General features: G+C 41.9%; 1 protein-coding gene across 1 annotated transcript in view; it reads right to left on the bottom strand.

Annotated features, from left to right (window-relative positions):
* The window catches only part of LOC5514793 (acyl-CoA dehydrogenase family member 11), a 20,115-nt gene extending 3,607 nt beyond the window's left edge, over positions 1–16,508 (bottom strand). The window contains exons 1-16 of the mRNA XM_048724127.1: positions 16,206–16,508; positions 15,462–15,561; positions 15,245–15,370; positions 14,293–14,454; positions 12,811–12,922; positions 12,529–12,581; positions 11,833–11,962; positions 10,496–10,632; positions 9,949–10,055; positions 4,036–4,153; positions 3,711–3,779; positions 2,691–2,829; positions 2,272–2,379; positions 1,974–2,072; positions 1,048–1,114; positions 167–252 (exon numbers count right to left, since the gene is read on the bottom strand). Coding sequence (XP_048580084.1) covers positions 167–252; positions 1,048–1,114; positions 1,974–2,072; positions 2,272–2,379; positions 2,691–2,829; positions 3,711–3,779; positions 4,036–4,153; positions 9,949–10,055; positions 10,496–10,632; positions 11,833–11,962; positions 12,529–12,581; positions 12,811–12,922; positions 14,293–14,454; positions 15,245–15,370; positions 15,462–15,561; positions 16,206–16,330 — 1,738 coding nt within the window. The 5' untranslated portion in view covers positions 16,331–16,508. The remainder of the gene's footprint in view (positions 1–166; positions 253–1,047; positions 1,115–1,973; positions 2,073–2,271; positions 2,380–2,690; positions 2,830–3,710; positions 3,780–4,035; positions 4,154–9,948; positions 10,056–10,495; positions 10,633–11,832; positions 11,963–12,528; positions 12,582–12,810; positions 12,923–14,292; positions 14,455–15,244; positions 15,371–15,461; positions 15,562–16,205) is intronic.

Here is a 16,508-nt window from a genome sequence, read left to right as displayed (position 1 = left end):
TTCCCCGCATAGAACACGGCGTAGCGTCATCGGACGCGACTAACATGGAGTGTAAGATCACTCGTCATGGCGATCATTACGTCATTAACGGGCGCAAGTAATGGAGCAGTGGTGAGTCTGTGTGACCTGTAAAGCCGAAGACGTTAAGCGGTCTTATCTGACTGACCTGTAAAGCCGAACACGTTAAGCGGTCTTATCTTGGTGACGCCAGGCGTGTCAATCGGGACCAGGATCATGGAATGTTGTCTGTGTCTGTGGATTTCGCATAGACTTGATTACGATACAACGTTCAATAGAGAGTGGTTGAGAACTTAATCATAAAACACGACAGTTCAGTTCAAAATTAAAAATTTCTTCTATATAACTGAATGCCTTAAATTATATTAACCTACAATAACCGTTGATAGTAGAGTTTATTTGATCCCATTTCTATCTCCAGGATAACTTGACACTATTTTCGCTTATACATTTATGATGAAGCATTCTTTAATCTTTAAATAACTAAATTGCCTCTAGCGAGCTAATCCGGCAATCGGCGGTCAGCGGAGGCTGGCGCGTGAGAACGATAACAGGCGACAACATATACAAAAACAATAACACAAGAAAAATACTCGCGATGCGCATACTTAAACCAGCAAACAAAACAAAACACATATGAAGCCCATCATCGGATTAGCTCACTAGGTGAGGCCGCTACAAAGTTGGCTGCAGATGGTAGACAGGGAAAAACTGCCTGCGGTAAAGCATTCCAGACGGGGATAGTGCGTGAGTAGAAGAAGAACTGAAAAGCATTAGTTTATCTGTGAGGAGTGAAAACTGGTAGCTATTACAGGCACTGGCTCTCGTAAAGTAGGCAACAGGCAAAAGGGTGAAAACGCGATAGTCGACTCTATCCCTTCGCCCCTGGACTGGCAGAAGGGAGTTAGATGAAGGGGTGGGGAAGATAGGGAAGGTGGGGGGGGGGGGGGTGGGAATTTAGGGGGGGGCGGAAAGATGTAGTGGTGGGGGAGGGGGAAGGGCCCGAGGATATAGGGTTGGGGGGGGTACCTTGGCGCATCCTTGACACCTGATGTCCCCATGACGATCAGGATCTTGCATCTTGGGTCTCCAGCACCTGAGAGATGTAAGCAAAAACCGACAATTATTTTACAGTGCAGGATAGGGGACGGGGAGTGTCCGGTTGTTACGCAGGGTGATCACATGTCACCAAACAGCAAATAGGCGACTTGCACTAACAGATCACGTGACTTTTTGCGCCAAACTCGCGCGCTCCGGCTTTTGGCGGCAAAAAAATAAACAACTTATACAACGCTTACGGATCAGCCAGAAGATTTCTTTGTCAGAAAGATTTTTTTGGCTTATTTTCATGTCTTTTTTTGTTCATTGGCATGAAGGCCGCAGCCATTTCTGTGTTTATTTTTGTTTGAATTTGCCACTGAAAAGGTCAGGTGAATTGGAAGATTCCACGGTCACGGTAGGGAGAAGGTACATATAGTTTACACGCCACCCGCCACTGTTCCACCTTTACGTCAGTAGGGCTCACACAGACTCGCCACTGCTCTATTATTACGTCAGTAGGGCTCACACAGACTCGCCACTGCTCCATCATTACGTCAGTAGGGCTCACACAGACTCACCACTGCTCCACCATTACGTCAGTAGGGCTCACACAGACTCACCACTGCTCCATCATTACGTCAGTAGGGCTCACACAGACTCACCACTGTTCCATCATTACGTCAGTAGGGCTCACACAGACTCACCACTGCTCCATCATTACGTCAGTAGGGCTCACACAGACTCACCACTGTTCCATCATTACGTCAGTAGGGCTCACACAGACTCACCACTGTTCCATCATTACGTCAGTAGGGCTCACACAGACTCACCACTGCTCCATCATTACGTCAGTAGGGCTCACACAGACTCACCACTGCTCCATCATTACGTCAGTAGGGCTCACACAGACTCACCACTGCTCCACCACTTGCGCCCGTTAATGACGTAATGATCGCCATGACGAGTGATCTTACACTCCATGTTAGTCGCGTCCGATGACGCTACGCCGGGTTCTATGCGAAAAAAAAAAAGATTATTTCATTAGTTGCTCTTAATCACTTTTCGTTCAAATATCAAGGAAACCAAATGAAATCAGTCCTAATTGTAAGGCTCGATTTCAAGCTTGTCTCTGTAAGCCCAGTGAGCCTATATGTATAGACATAACATCTAGTGAAGTGGTAATTTCGACTGCGAGTTTAACCTTGCGCTAACCTGTCATGCAGAAAGCGGATCGCATCTCGCCATTGAGTAGCGGATCAAGCCATTTCTTTTTCTGTTCTGGGGAGCCGTATAGATGAAGCACCTCCATATTACCGCTGTCTGAAAAAACATCCAGCATTTGAAATTGTCGAATGCTTGGCTCTTCGCCATCGTCATACTTTACATTATCAGGCTTTCTTTGCGGATGATCAAAGGGAAAACTAATAATTGCCTGAAAGGCTAATAATTGACAAGATAAAAGGGAAATGATGTCCAAGGAAAGGCCTGTTAATTCCTGATGGAAGGCCTATTAATTCGCAAGAGAAAAGCCTGAAAATGGATCGAGCTTGTGTTTCTATGGTAACAGGGAAGTAAAACATTGTGTGCACAAATGATGGTAACCGCTGTTGTTATGGTAACAGATAGTTTACCTGGCGCGCTACAGTTGAATACTTCCGGTGCGTAAAGTGATCGGCCAGTCTGCTCTGCTATGAGGGCATACTCAAGCTGTGAAAGGCCCGACTTTGCAGGTAAAAACAGGTTCCACATTCCCGCTGATCGTGCTTTGTCCTAGGACACAAACCAAGTATCACTTAAGCATGCTCGGGGCCCCAGCGCGACCCGCTTCCGGTTTCGGATTGTCTGGGTCACCGAGAAGACTTCTGCGATCAATGCTTGTTGGCGTTGTCATTGAGAAAACGATGTGAGTGGAATGGAAGTAACAACAACCTTCACATCCTGCATTATTATTCAACCGATTGAATTCTGTAATGCCTAGTGCACACTAGTAACATAACAACATCGCGCGCACTCTTTTAAGCCCGACATAACGACATGGACATAATGACACGAAAGAAAAAAATCATGTTTTTTTTTTCTTATGTCGTTATGTTCATGTCGTTATGTTGGGCTTATGTCAAAATGTCGAACCATTCACCTTGAACATATGAACATGAGGATGACGCGCCCCCATGTCATTATGTCGTTATGTCACTAGTGTGCATCAGGCATTACCATAGCACGGAGCACAAAAATACACAGATTGCAGGAATATGCTAGATGTTCTCTCAAAACTCCTAGACAATCCCATTAACGTCATTTAAAAAAACGTCCGCAAACCTCCTGTCTCGTTAAAATCTTTATTGCAATCGCAAGATTTGCTCTGTGCGCACAGCATAGAGCTGCAGCGTTTTTTGACACTCTTTTTCTTTCTTTTATTAGATTTTCGTGCAGGGTTTCAGACGCCTTCATGTCTTGATATCAACATGCTGCGATTTTTCCTGCAACTTGCAATGTCGAAACTATGACTAAAAAAAAAATTGCAGGCCGTAACGTTTGTCTTGGATGCGTGCTCTGCTGTTAGCGGGATGTACAACCGTATGGATTCGACTTGGCACGCGGGCCCCAAAGTTCACACAGCGATAACAATACGTTACAAATACGATTCGAACCTTTAGAGTTTCTAGTAGAGGATCAATGGTCCATTCCGTAGCAGGATTGCTAGTGCGCTTGAAAAACACCTGAAATATAAAGACATTAGATCGATAAAATTCTCATGAAAGGAGTCATTCAAGGTTCAATTCTCTAAATTAAACACACAAAAACTTGTTACAGTCGTTTACCATTGTTTCACTGCTTTGGCCGCCAACTGCGAAACTAGCCCTAATTATCTTGGAGCTTGAAATCAATGGCAAACTAAGACCTAAGGTATCATAGCAAAATTTCCTACAAATCATCTAAATCGCCTTTCTGTCAAGATATTGCCATAAAGGGTACCTTTTCTGCAGGTATAACCTGATCTTCCACAAAGGACTTCACTTTGCCATAGAGAAGCCTCGCTCGAGTAGAAATGCGAAGCATATCAAACTCTGCAGGGAGACCGTTGTTGTTGGAGCTAAATAAAGAGGAGATATATAAAATTGATGGATGATCAGGAATTAAACACATAAACAAAATAACCGAATGGGGCAGGCTAAGGGAAATACGAGATCTGGCATCCTGGAATAAACCGCAAAAATCAAGACTATGCAAATCACCCGCAGCGTCAAACCGATCGAACTCAACACACGCGAGCCGTATCTATATATTTACCCCATTGTTTGATTCATCGTATTTCTGGTGCTCTCAGTGAGAATACGCTAGTTTCACGCGACGATATCCAAACCGACATGAGAAGACAGTACTCGTCCAAACGTCACGCAACGGTAGTTTCTCGGTGTTACAGAGCACAAAGATGGCGTCCATCACCTCTAGCTAAAGCACCAAATCGGTGTTCTCAGACAAATTCTCAAAGCACCACACGAATCACTACTCTCGCCGTTTGTCGCCAGATTGCACCAACATGGCGTCTTGTTTTGTCAGCTTTGTCGGTACTGACAAAACGACAAACGCTTTTTACGGCACATAACCACAGCACAGAGCACTGACAAATCGACACTGACAAATTTTGTCGACCTGTCGACTGACAAATCGACAAACGTGTTTCACGGAACATAACCACAGCACAGAGCACTGACAAATCGACATTGACAAATTTTGTCGACCTGTCGACTGACAAATCGACAAACATGTTTCACGGAACATAACCACAGCACAGAGCACTGACAAATTTTGTCGACCTGTTGATTGACAATTCGACACTGACAAATTTTGTCGACCTGTCGACTGACAAATCGACAAATGTGTTTCAGGGCACATAACCACCGCACAGAGGACTGACAAATCAACACTGACAAATTTTGTCGACCTGTCGACTGACAAATCGACAAACGCGTTGAAAGGCATATAACCACCGCACAGAGGAATGACAAATCAACACTGACAAATTTTGTCGACCTGTCGACTGACAAATCGACAAACGCGTTTTAAGGTACATAAGCACCGCACAAAGCGCTGACAAATCGACACTGACAAATTTTGTCGACCTGTCAACTGACAAATCGACACTGACAAATTTCGTCGACCTGTCGACTGACAAATCAACACTGACAAATTTTGTCGACTTGTCGACTGACAAATCGACAAACGCGTTTCGCAAACAGTTTCGCCATTCAAATGCAGGTCGAAACACTTCCCCTTTACGTGTACACAATTTGGATGACACCTGTCTATCCCATCCCTAGATTTTGGTCTACTTTTTTCTCTTTCTTTCTTTCTTTTTTTTTTTTTGCTAGGGCGCTCTGTCAAATCTTATTAAATTACACGAAATTATAAGACATTTCGGATTGTTTGACGTGGTTCTCGTATAATTTAGCAAGTTTTAAAACTAAGTAGCTAATTAAAAAAAAGACAAAAAAGTTATTCCTGCCAACCTCCTCCTCAAAACTGGGTAAACCAGATGGCACTTGTTTTGAATTTTCCCATACTACCTCCTTGAAAGGTCTTTGTATTTCAGGTCCCTCAGTAGGGGCTTCGCCATTCGTAAGCGCTAGTGTTCCAAATTTTGAGAAATCAGCGTCTTCAAGGGTTTCCATTGGCCGTCAGATCAGAAGCAGAGATAGATGCCAAGATTAGACAACATAACAAGGAGGGGAATGTATACACCGGCGGTGTTTTGCTTAACATACAAGAGGAATTAAAAAGTAAAAAAAAATTGCCATGGAATACTGTAAAAACCCGCAAGTAAGAACCATAAATTTAATAACATGTTAGACTAAAATTTGTTTTATTTACCATTTATATCACAGTAAAATTACAGTAAATGTATAGTTAATTCTCCAAAAAAATAATTACGTAAACCATGGGGAAAAAAGATTTATACTTGCGCGTTTTTCACCGTGTTTATGTAAGTTCCTTCCTATAACAGTACATCACTTAACGCAGGATTTCAAATGCGAAACATTGTGTTATGTGACTTCATCTGAAGTGTACTTCTCAATACACGAAAAATACTCGTCAGATTTGACCAAGCATACTTCCTTTTATGCAATATCCTTGTTTTATATAGCATTGTCTACTGAAAATGTTTCAACCTTATCGCCAAGTCGAGAAATGTACAGTTACAATAAAAATTGCACCGCAACCAAGACGTTGGAAATTGTCGAAGCTTTTTCTGCATTACTTTATGACAATTTCAAGCTTATTTCCTTTATTTTTTTTTGTAGACCGATGTAAATGTTCCTATATTTGTAGGCCGGTTTTCCATACATAGTATTTACAAAATCTGTGATTAGGGCCCGTGTCTGAGTTGTAAAGTATAAAAACGGGTCCGACACCAAAAATCTGTTGAGTCGCGTCAGCCGCAAGGGAATGAACGCATATGAAAAATTTGCTCGGGAAATCGGCACATGTACATCATGTACATCAAAGTAGTACTCTTTGAATAGCTTGGATGATTGATTTCAGTCCAGCTCTTTTTTATATTTTAAAATTAAATTACTGAACAAATTTTGACCCAAACTTTTTATTGACAGACAGAAATGCACCAAGAACTTTGACTTTTAAAACTGGTGGCCGCAAAACAAATGGTTTTAACTGTAAATTGGCTTAATTGAATTTTAGTAGGTAGGCCAATCTATATATTATTTGTGCAGAATGATTGACATTTATAGTTAAAGTTACCTTTGTTGGTGTTTTATAGTTTCGATTCGTGTATCAAAAGCTTTCTTGTATCAACATGTGTATGTACCATTTTTTCCATTTTATCTCTAATGAAAAATTGTTTGGTATGTTCGTCCACCACGGGCGTAACATAAAAATGCTATCGTGAAAACACATTTGCATGCAGTAATCATAATAATCTAATTTAGGAAAACCATATGAATGTTAAACAAATGCAATTCTAGGTTGCCCTGACATGTTATCAAGAGGATGGAATTGGATTGTGTTTCCGGCTAATTTCGCGTCAGAAGGAGCGGCCAGCAAGCGTGCGAGAACACCTTTAACACAACACCTGCTTGTTGCAAAAGTATTCAGCGTGTCATTGGAGAATCTTGAATCTTTATAGTACGTAGATAATTGTCGTTATCCAAGTAATGCATTTGATTAAAAATGTAATTGTGCTTCAAATGCAATCTCGTCATATGCTGAACATTATTTTTTGGAAATACATGCAAATGATTCATTTTTCTCTTATGTGTCAGCGTTAACAAAAGCTAAAACTGACAAAATTATGCTAAGCTGGATTATTCTCATGTAACATTTGTCAATCCTCACAATTTGCAGTGGTTATGTGCCGTGAAACGTGCTTGTCGGTTTGTCAGTCGACAGGTCGACAAAATTTGTCAGTGTTGATTCGTCAGTGCACTGTGCAATAGTTATGCGCGGTGAAACACATTTGTCGATTTGTCAGTCGACAGGTCGACAAAATTTGTCAGTGTTGATTTGTCAGTGCTCTGTGCAATAGTTATGCGCGGTGAAACGCGTTTGTCGATTTGTCAGTCGACAGGTCGACAAAATTTGTCATTGTCGATTTGTCAGTGCTCTGTGCGGTGGTAATGTGCCGTGAAACGCGTTTGTCGATTTGTCAGTCGACAGGTCGACAAAATTTGTCAGTGTTGATTTGTCAGTGCTCTGTGCGGTGGTAATGTGCCGTGAAACGGGTTTGTCGGTTTGTCAGTCGACAGGTCGACAAAATTTGTCAGTGTTGATTTGTCAGTGCTCTGTGCGGTGGTAATGTGCCGTGAAACGGGTTTGTCGATTTGTCAGTCGACACGTCGACAAAATTTGTCAGTGTCGGTTTCTCAGTGCTCTGTGCGGTGGTAATGTGCCGTGAAACGGGTTTGTCGATTTGTCAGTCGACAGGTCGGCAAAATTTGTCAGTGTTGATTGGTCAGTGCTCTGTGCGGTGGTAATGTGCCGTGAAACAGGTTTGTCGATTTGTCAGTCGGCACGTTGACAAAATTTGTCAGTGTCGATTTGCTGACAAAACAAGACTCATGTTGGTGCAATCTGGCGACAAACGGCGGGAGTAGTGATTCGTGTGGTGCTTTGAGAATTTGTCTGAGAACACCGATTTGGTGCTTTAGCTAGAGGTGATGGACGCCATCTTGGTGCTCTGTAACACCGAGAAACTACCAAAACGACACAAGATAGCACTTATCCAAATGTCACGCAACGATAACCAAACAGACACGAGAAGATAGCATTCATGCAAGTGTCACGCAAAGATAACCAAACAGACATGAGAAGGCGGCACTTATTCAAGTGTCACGCAACGATAACCAAACAGACAAGAGAAGACAGTACTAATGCAAGTGTCACGCAACGATAACCAAACAGACAAGAGAAGACAGTACTAATGCAAGTGTCACGCAACGATAACCAAACAGACAAGAGAAGACAGTACTAATGCAAGTGTCACGCAACGATAACCAAACAGACAAGAGAAGACAGTACTCATGCAAGTGTCACGCAACGATAACCAAACAGACAAGAGAAGACAGTACTAATGCAAGTGTCACGCAACGATAACCAAACAGACAAGAGAAGACAGTACTCATGCAAGTGTCACGCAACGATAACCAAACAGACAAGAGAAGACAGTACTCATGCCAGTGTCACGCAACAATAACCAAACAGACAGGAGAAGACAGTACTAATGCAAGTGTCACGCAACGATAACCAAACAGACACGAGAAGACAGTACTCATGCCAGTGTCACGCAACGATAACCAAACAGACAAGAGAAGACAGTACTAATGCAAGTGTCACGCAACGATAACCAAACAGACAAGAGAAGACAGTACTAATGCAAGTGTCACGCAACGATAACCAAGCAGACAAGAGAAGACAGTACTAATGCAAGTGTCACGCAACGATAACCAAATGTACCAGAGAAGACAGTACTAATGCAAGTGTCACGCAACGATAACCAAACAGACAAGAGAAGACGGTACTAATGCAAGTGTCACGCAATGATAACCAAACAGACAAGAGAAGACAGTACTAATGCAAGTGTCACGCAACGATAACCAAACAGACAAGAGAAGACAGTACTAATGCAAGTGTCACGCAACGATAACCAAACAGACAAGAGAAGACAGTACTAATGCAAGTGTCACACAACGATAACCAAACAGACAAGAGAAGACAGTACTCATGCCAGTGTCACGCAATGATAACCAAACAGACAAGAGAAGACAGTACTAATGCAAGTGTCACGCAACGATAACCAAACAGACAAGAGAAGACAGTACTAATGCAAGTGTCACGCAACGATAACCAAACAGACAAGAGAAGACAGTACTAATGCAAGTGTCACACAACGATAACCAAACAGACAAGAGAAGACAGTACTCATGCCAGTGTCACGCAACGATAACCAAACAGACAAGAGAAGACAGTACTAATGCAAGTGTCACGCAACGATAACCAAACAGACAAGAGAAGACAGTACTAATGCAAGTGTCACGCAACGATAACCAAACAGACAAGAGAAGACAGTACTAATGCAAGTGTCACGCAACAATAACCAAACAGACAAGAGAAGACAGTACTAATGCAAGTGTCACGCAACGATAACCAAATGTACCAGAGAAGGCAGCATATATTAGCATAGCATAGCATAGCATAGCATAGCATAGCATAGCATAGCATAGCATAGCATAGCATAGCATAGCATACAAAAATCAAATTCCGTTTTTTTTTGTTTTTTAAATCAAACCCTTAACAAAACCTAAATACCTGCCCTCAATCTCCCCCAAGCAAACCTTTCTTGCTATGGCCATGGGAAGAAGAGAGTATACTTACAGCTGCGTCAACTCTAGGGCAATGGCTGCAAGAGGCTCGACAACATGACCAAATAAGTGTGCATTCTCGGCACTAGCATTACCTTGTAGCGACCTCTTATAAACACCCTACAAGAAAACGATACAGAGACTTCAATAAGCGTTAGTGTCCTCTTTATACACACCCCACGAAAAAGCAGGGGTGGTTGGATCAGCATTAGCAACTTCTTAGACGTAGTTTAGATACTATTTAGACATTCGTTCGTGTATGATTGTTTCATCTTCATTTGCATGCATTTACATTTGCATGCATTTACACTCTCTTATACACACCCTCCAGGAAAAGAAAATGGGGTGAGGGAGGTCAGTATTACCACACATTTTTTTACCATTGCACCTGTGACCTCTCATATGGAAATTAAAGGGCAATGATACAGCGACTTAAGCACAAACAGTTTCATATCCTGCAGAGGAACAATAGGGAGGGAAGAAGCATTCACAACCTCCTATACACACCACGCAGGTTGGTAAATGGGAAAATAAAGAAACAAAAAAAATCAAATACTCACCTGAGCAATTGATGCATATTTGAAGAAATTTAGTGCAACAGAAAAATTCCAAGATTGTTCCATGAAACGGCGGCCCAGGGCACCAAAATACATATCCTTCAGATCATCCACTGAGGGGACCCCCTCGGGGGGTGGGTCTGGAACGTAATAGGGTCAAGTAGTAAAATATATATCCTTATGTTTAGGCTATCCAATGAGGGGACATAATAATGTCATCCATGTTAGTTAACTCATGTCATGGCATGATGTACTGTAGAGGCAGGGCCCTAGCAGGGGGTGGGGCACTGGGGGCATGTGCCCACCCAATCATTTTCAAAAAATTATGGAAATTACCAGTAGAGGCATGGCTGTGCCCCCCCTTTCCCCTAATGTTTTCTTAATGTTTCTGTAGCATCCCCTCCCCCAATAATTCAAGGCCTGGTACAGCTATGAGAGGAAAGCTAGCAAAGGTTTCTCTTCTAGGAACAAGTATTAGGCTAGCAGGGGCAGAGTCTCTATTTGGGAGGTGATTACTCTACAATAACCCCCATCTTATTGGGTATGACAGTGGTGAATCTAGGGGTGGTATGGTAAGTTAAATACAGTATGATATTCTTCCCTGGGTATTGTTATAAATGAGATAGTAATGAGGGGTGGAGAATCACTCTGGCCTGGACCAAGCCTAAGGCTAAGCGTAGTGTGATGGGTGCAGGTAACACGACTTCTCGCAGGGTGGATCGTCCACATTCAGTCCAGCGGAATCAAGAGCAGTTATGAGTGGTTCACATGTGCCCCGCTATTGATAATCAATCCCCAGGGAAATCTATTACTATGCTAATTGAATTTGCATAGAACGAACCACCCCTGAAAGCTGTTATGCATAAAACAATAAAATAATATAACTTTCTGGTGTTATGCATAGAGCAATGGAGCTAGTGTTATGCATAGAACAATAGAGTGATATACATGGTGAAACCTAGGTTTTAATGCACAGGATTTCAAACTGTTCAACAAATTTGTTGTCGGTTGCATATGTAACCGCTTGAAACCCGTTGGTTCAAAATAAGTTCATATATAAAGAAACATCTGCTCAGAAAAGTGGGGGGTGCTGCCCCCCTGCCTCTCCCCTTCTGCCGCCCCTAATATAACTTAGTAGTGTTATGCATAGAATAATAGAGCTAGTCTTATGCATAGAACAATGGAATGATATAGCTTAAAGGTGTTAAGCATAAAACATGACAGTGACATGTGTGACATGCTAAAGACAAGAGAAGAATGACACTCTCCCCCCCCCCCCCCCCACCCCCCTCCAGCAAACAAAAGGAATGCCATTCCAGCTATGGTCACATAATACTTACTAAGTCTCATCCCCGGGAGAATGCTGTCCAAGTCATGTGATAAGTAGAATGGAAGGCAAGTGTAGGTAATGTCAGCTAGTGGGTGACCAAGAGTTGAGAGCTCCCAGTCAAGAACAGCTATTACACGATTCTAACAAGACAAAAAAATAATGTTTTTGACAAATACGTTTGTTAAAATTGGGCCATAACGTTTTTTAATCCATTCTGATTTGTGTTAGGCCATAGCTTAAAGCCTGTTGACCACACTTGCAGGGTGCTTGGTTTCGTATACTATGAAACCCTATGCAAATGAGATGTTCATCTCAGTAAGACTTAAATCTGCTTGAATTAAGGCGAATTTCAATCCATCCTATAACTCAGCTCAATTCTATTTATAAAGCATCAGTTATTACAGGGAAAGATTTATCTTTAAAAAATAATAAGTTTTTTTTATATTCAAAACAAAACAAAAAACAAAACAATATTATTGTCATGCAACTTGGATCTACAGACTTTTTAAAGGCTATGGTTCCCCTATCTAACATCCTTTGATCCACTGCATAACTGCACATCTAACTGTGAAGTTTTCTTTTCAAGAGTGAAATAAAAAAACATGCTGTTGCCTTTAGCAAAAGTAATACAACATGGAGCTGACTGGGCAAGTTATAAAATAAAACCCCAAGTGTAAGGTATCACAAAGTCCCTGGGTATACATACCTCAGTTGGATGGAATACCAAGTTGTCAAGTCTAAAATCACCATGAACAATTGCTAAAATTTAAGAGGTTTATGTTATCACAAAATGTTTACTCAATACAGCAGTAAACTAGTATTTCATCATACTTGTGGGTCTAGAGGTTTCATTCTAAGAAAAACCTGACCTTCAGAGAAGGTGCCAGCAAAGACTCATATGGATGCCTGAACACGGTATTTTCTAGAACATTGGTCTGGGTATCATTTTGGAAAAGAGGCTCATACTTTTGAGGCTTAGTGTAGGTACCTGTCTGGTAGTCTTCATTTGGAACATTTGCTGCAAGCCAGATCTTCAGTTTATTAATGGAAGCAATATCCTTGGTTGAAGCAGCATCGTATTGTTTGCTCCATGTGGACAACTAGAGTGGCACATGCCATAAAAGCAAATATCATATAAACCTGCTTTATTACATGTTGTCTGGAGGGCAACAGTCGCTCCTTGTATTTATTAGGCACAGGCATCACTATTGTGTACTGGTCCATCTGGGCCTTTCCTCTCTCCCCCCAGGGCTCAACACACATACCCACCCTTTTGTCAAACAATACTGATGGTTCTAGGGTTTCCTTCAAAATATTTGTCTTGGAAAACGGTTCCCTTCCCCAAATAGTCAAACATAGAAATAGTTTTCTTGTTCCCTAAAATTGGGAGAGACCAGTTAAGGCCCTGTCCTGTAGGCACACAGTCAACACATATCATGCAGACCCTTGATATTAATAGAAACTGAGGGCGTCTAAGAATACAATTTGAATGTAAGTGGTTCGGAAAACACTTACAGCTCAACATAAATTAAACTCTGAGGAGGGACATGAAGGGGCATGAATCCAGAGGGATGCACCCTTAATTGAACATGCTGTCACATATACTCTTTGAGAAAATACAAATTAACCCTACGGGATATCAAAAAGGGTTGGGCCAGCATCAATGTTAACCCCTTAGAGATAGCAAAAAAGCTTGATGAAAGAAAATCAAAACACGAAATTTCTTGGGTGTTCTAGACTTAATCAAACCTAAAATCAGGTATTTCTTAGTTTTTGCAATAAAATACTTTAAAAAATACTTTAAAAAACAATGTTTTATTTGTTAAACAACTTATTTGGTTTGCAACCTGCTTAAGCAAATAAGAGATAGGATGAGCATATGTGAACGGAGTCCCCCCATGGGGGTGTGATAATGGTAGAGATAGGATGAGCATATGTGAGCAGAGTCCCCCCATGGGGGTGTGATAATGGTAGAGATAGGATGAGCATATGTGAGCAGAGTCCCCCCATGGGGGTGTGATAATGGTAGAGATAGGATGAGCATATGTGAACGGAGTCCCCCCATGGGGGTGTGATAATGGTAGAGATAGGATGAGCATATGTGAGCAGAGTCCCCCCATGGGGGTGTGATAATGGTAGAGATAGGATGAGCATATGTGAGCAGAGTCCCCCCATGGGGGTGTGATAATGGTAGAGATAGGATGAGCATATGTGAGCGGAGTCCCCCCATGGGGGTGTGATAATGGTAGAGATAGGATGAGCATATGTGAGCAGAGTCCCCCCATGGGGGTGTGATAATGGTAGAGATAGGATGAGCATATGTGAGCGGAGTCGCCCCATGGGGGTGTGATAATGGTAGAGATAGGAAAAGCATACGTGAGAGGTGTCCCCCTCTTGTGTGTGGTAATAGTAGAGATAGGATGAGCATATGTGAGCAGAGTCCTCCCATGGGGGTGTGATAATGCTGTACCTGTCGGGCAAGATAAGAGCCCTGAGACCCATAATCCGCCAGTCCAAGTCTTCTCCAGTCAACAGAATGAAGTCTTGCCAGAGTGGCTACTAGCTCTCTATAGATTGCTTGCCTTTCACTAGGGGCCATGCCAGGCAAGCGGTTATGATGAAAGATACGCCCCTGTTAGACAAATAGAATTTCCTTAATAAAGTATCACATATTTGAACAGCCCAAAGGGTGGTGGAGAAGGCATAAGCAGCACAGGATGGGTTCTGCCTTACAAATCCCTCTTGAATAAGCAGACCACATTGATACAAAGCAGGCATCGAGGAACCCCATAGACTCAAGCAAAATGAAAATCAGTTAAGGTTACCTATCTGATAAGAAAATTAGCCTCAAAGAACTTGAAGTCAGTTCGATTTTATGGGGAGTTTGTGTGACAAAGTTTGAGTTATTAGGATGTATCATGTTATTGGGGTGTGCAGGGTCTGTGCAGATGGCCAATCAGAGGGCTTTAGTCCCCCCATACCTGTCAACTCTCCCGCATTAGTCGGGAGTCTCAAGATTTTGGACCCCTTCTCCCGCTCTCCTGTGTTGAGCACCAAATCTCCTGCTTTTTAGCAATTTTTCTCGCTTTCGAAAATTTTTTCTATAGAAAATCATCATTTTGCCTATTTTCTATCAAAATATTTGAAACAATAATTCCCTTGCGTATCGCAATTTATCAAATTATCACCCTCGTGAGATCTATAAGTGGATTTGTTTAACCTTGCAGGCAAACGCACCCCTCCCTCAAAAAAAATGAATATACCCTACCCTCCCCCCAAAATTCTCAAGCCTTGAGATTACATGATAAACTTTTTCATATGTTCTTCGTAGCTCAGCCCTTCCTCTTCATCATGATTCAATTTCACTTACAAGCGCCCTCTTCAAAAATATGATGCAAGCCCGCTGGTGCATGTTATTTTACCTGCATGAGTTGCATAACATAAAATTCTGTTCCAATAACTGCAGGATCACTGCAGTATAGAAGAGGCCTAGGGACAGGGAAGTTGATGCTGTGGAGAGCAGATATGACTTTGTACTCCCGGTCAACCTTGATAAAAAGAGATAAAAACTTGTCTGAATTTAAGACCAAGGGATTTCTCGAGACTAATGCCACAATGTTTAAGCTACTACTTACTGACCTTGTGGGCACCTTTCAAAAGCTTCCCTGGTGGTTTTTTTCTCAAGACACAAGAAAAACCATTTTTCCTGAGTAAAAAGGTAGGATTTGACTGGCCAGCTCTGGAATGCAAATATTGAATCAACAGTATTGAAAATAACCTTTGAAAAATACACCTGAAAGTCCAGAATATATTAATTATCAATCATCATTCAAACTAGCCTTTACCAAGCCATTTGCTAGTCAGTGAAAAAAGAGGTGGAGATAATAATAAGTTGCCTTGGTCTAAGAACACTCAAATTTAGTAATTTTTTGTGTCTGCATGATTGAAATCTGGTCTCTGGGTTTGCTTGCGAGTCAAAGTTTCCGATTGCTCACAATATTTTGAAGGTGCTTAAATGCTGGGACTCTAAAGTGCTGATTACTTGTTTTTGTTATTGTATAATAGACAGTCCTTCTTCATGGGAGAAGTGTAGAAGCTCCTTAAAGTCCTAACATTCAAGCTCAAGCTATGTGGACCATAAGAGTTTATTCAGATGAGGGGGGGGGGGGGGGGGGGGGGGGGGGGAGTGAGTAAGGCCATAAACTAATAACTGAAATAAAAGCACTGGGTTTAAATGGCCCCTCTCCCATTAACAAAATATCCCCCCCCCCCCCCCCCCCCCCTCACGTCCCTTAAAGTCTGTCGTCCAAATATGTTCTTATATCCAAATGTTTTTTCGGTCTTCGCCCAATTATATTAATGAGCAAGTGAAAAAAAACTAACCTATATTGGCGAACAACTAGCTTCCCTTCCTCCTTTGGAAACTCATTCAAATTTTCGAAAAGATATCTGTGCAAACTATTTTCATCGAAAAGGTGTTCTTTGCGAACGCCCCCTAGATCCGCCATCTTGTATTTGCTCTAAAGCCTTACGACTGCTTAGATTAGACAATGCTATTTTCTCCTGTCAAAAGCGTCCAATCCAAGGTGTTGAATGTGTCTTTTATCTAGTCGATAGCTTTTCGGAAGTAGCTTCCATTCATCGATATTTGGTCGCAAAGTTTTACTGGAGCTGTACTCAAAAAAC

This window comes from Nematostella vectensis, chromosome 2 (assembly GCF_932526225.1).
Source record: "Nematostella vectensis chromosome 2, jaNemVect1.1, whole genome shotgun sequence".
Lineage (NCBI taxonomy): Eukaryota > Metazoa > Cnidaria > Anthozoa > Actiniaria > Edwardsiidae > Nematostella > Nematostella vectensis.
The sequence above is the reverse complement of the archived record's forward strand: the minus strand, read 5'-3'. Positions and strand labels throughout refer to the sequence as shown.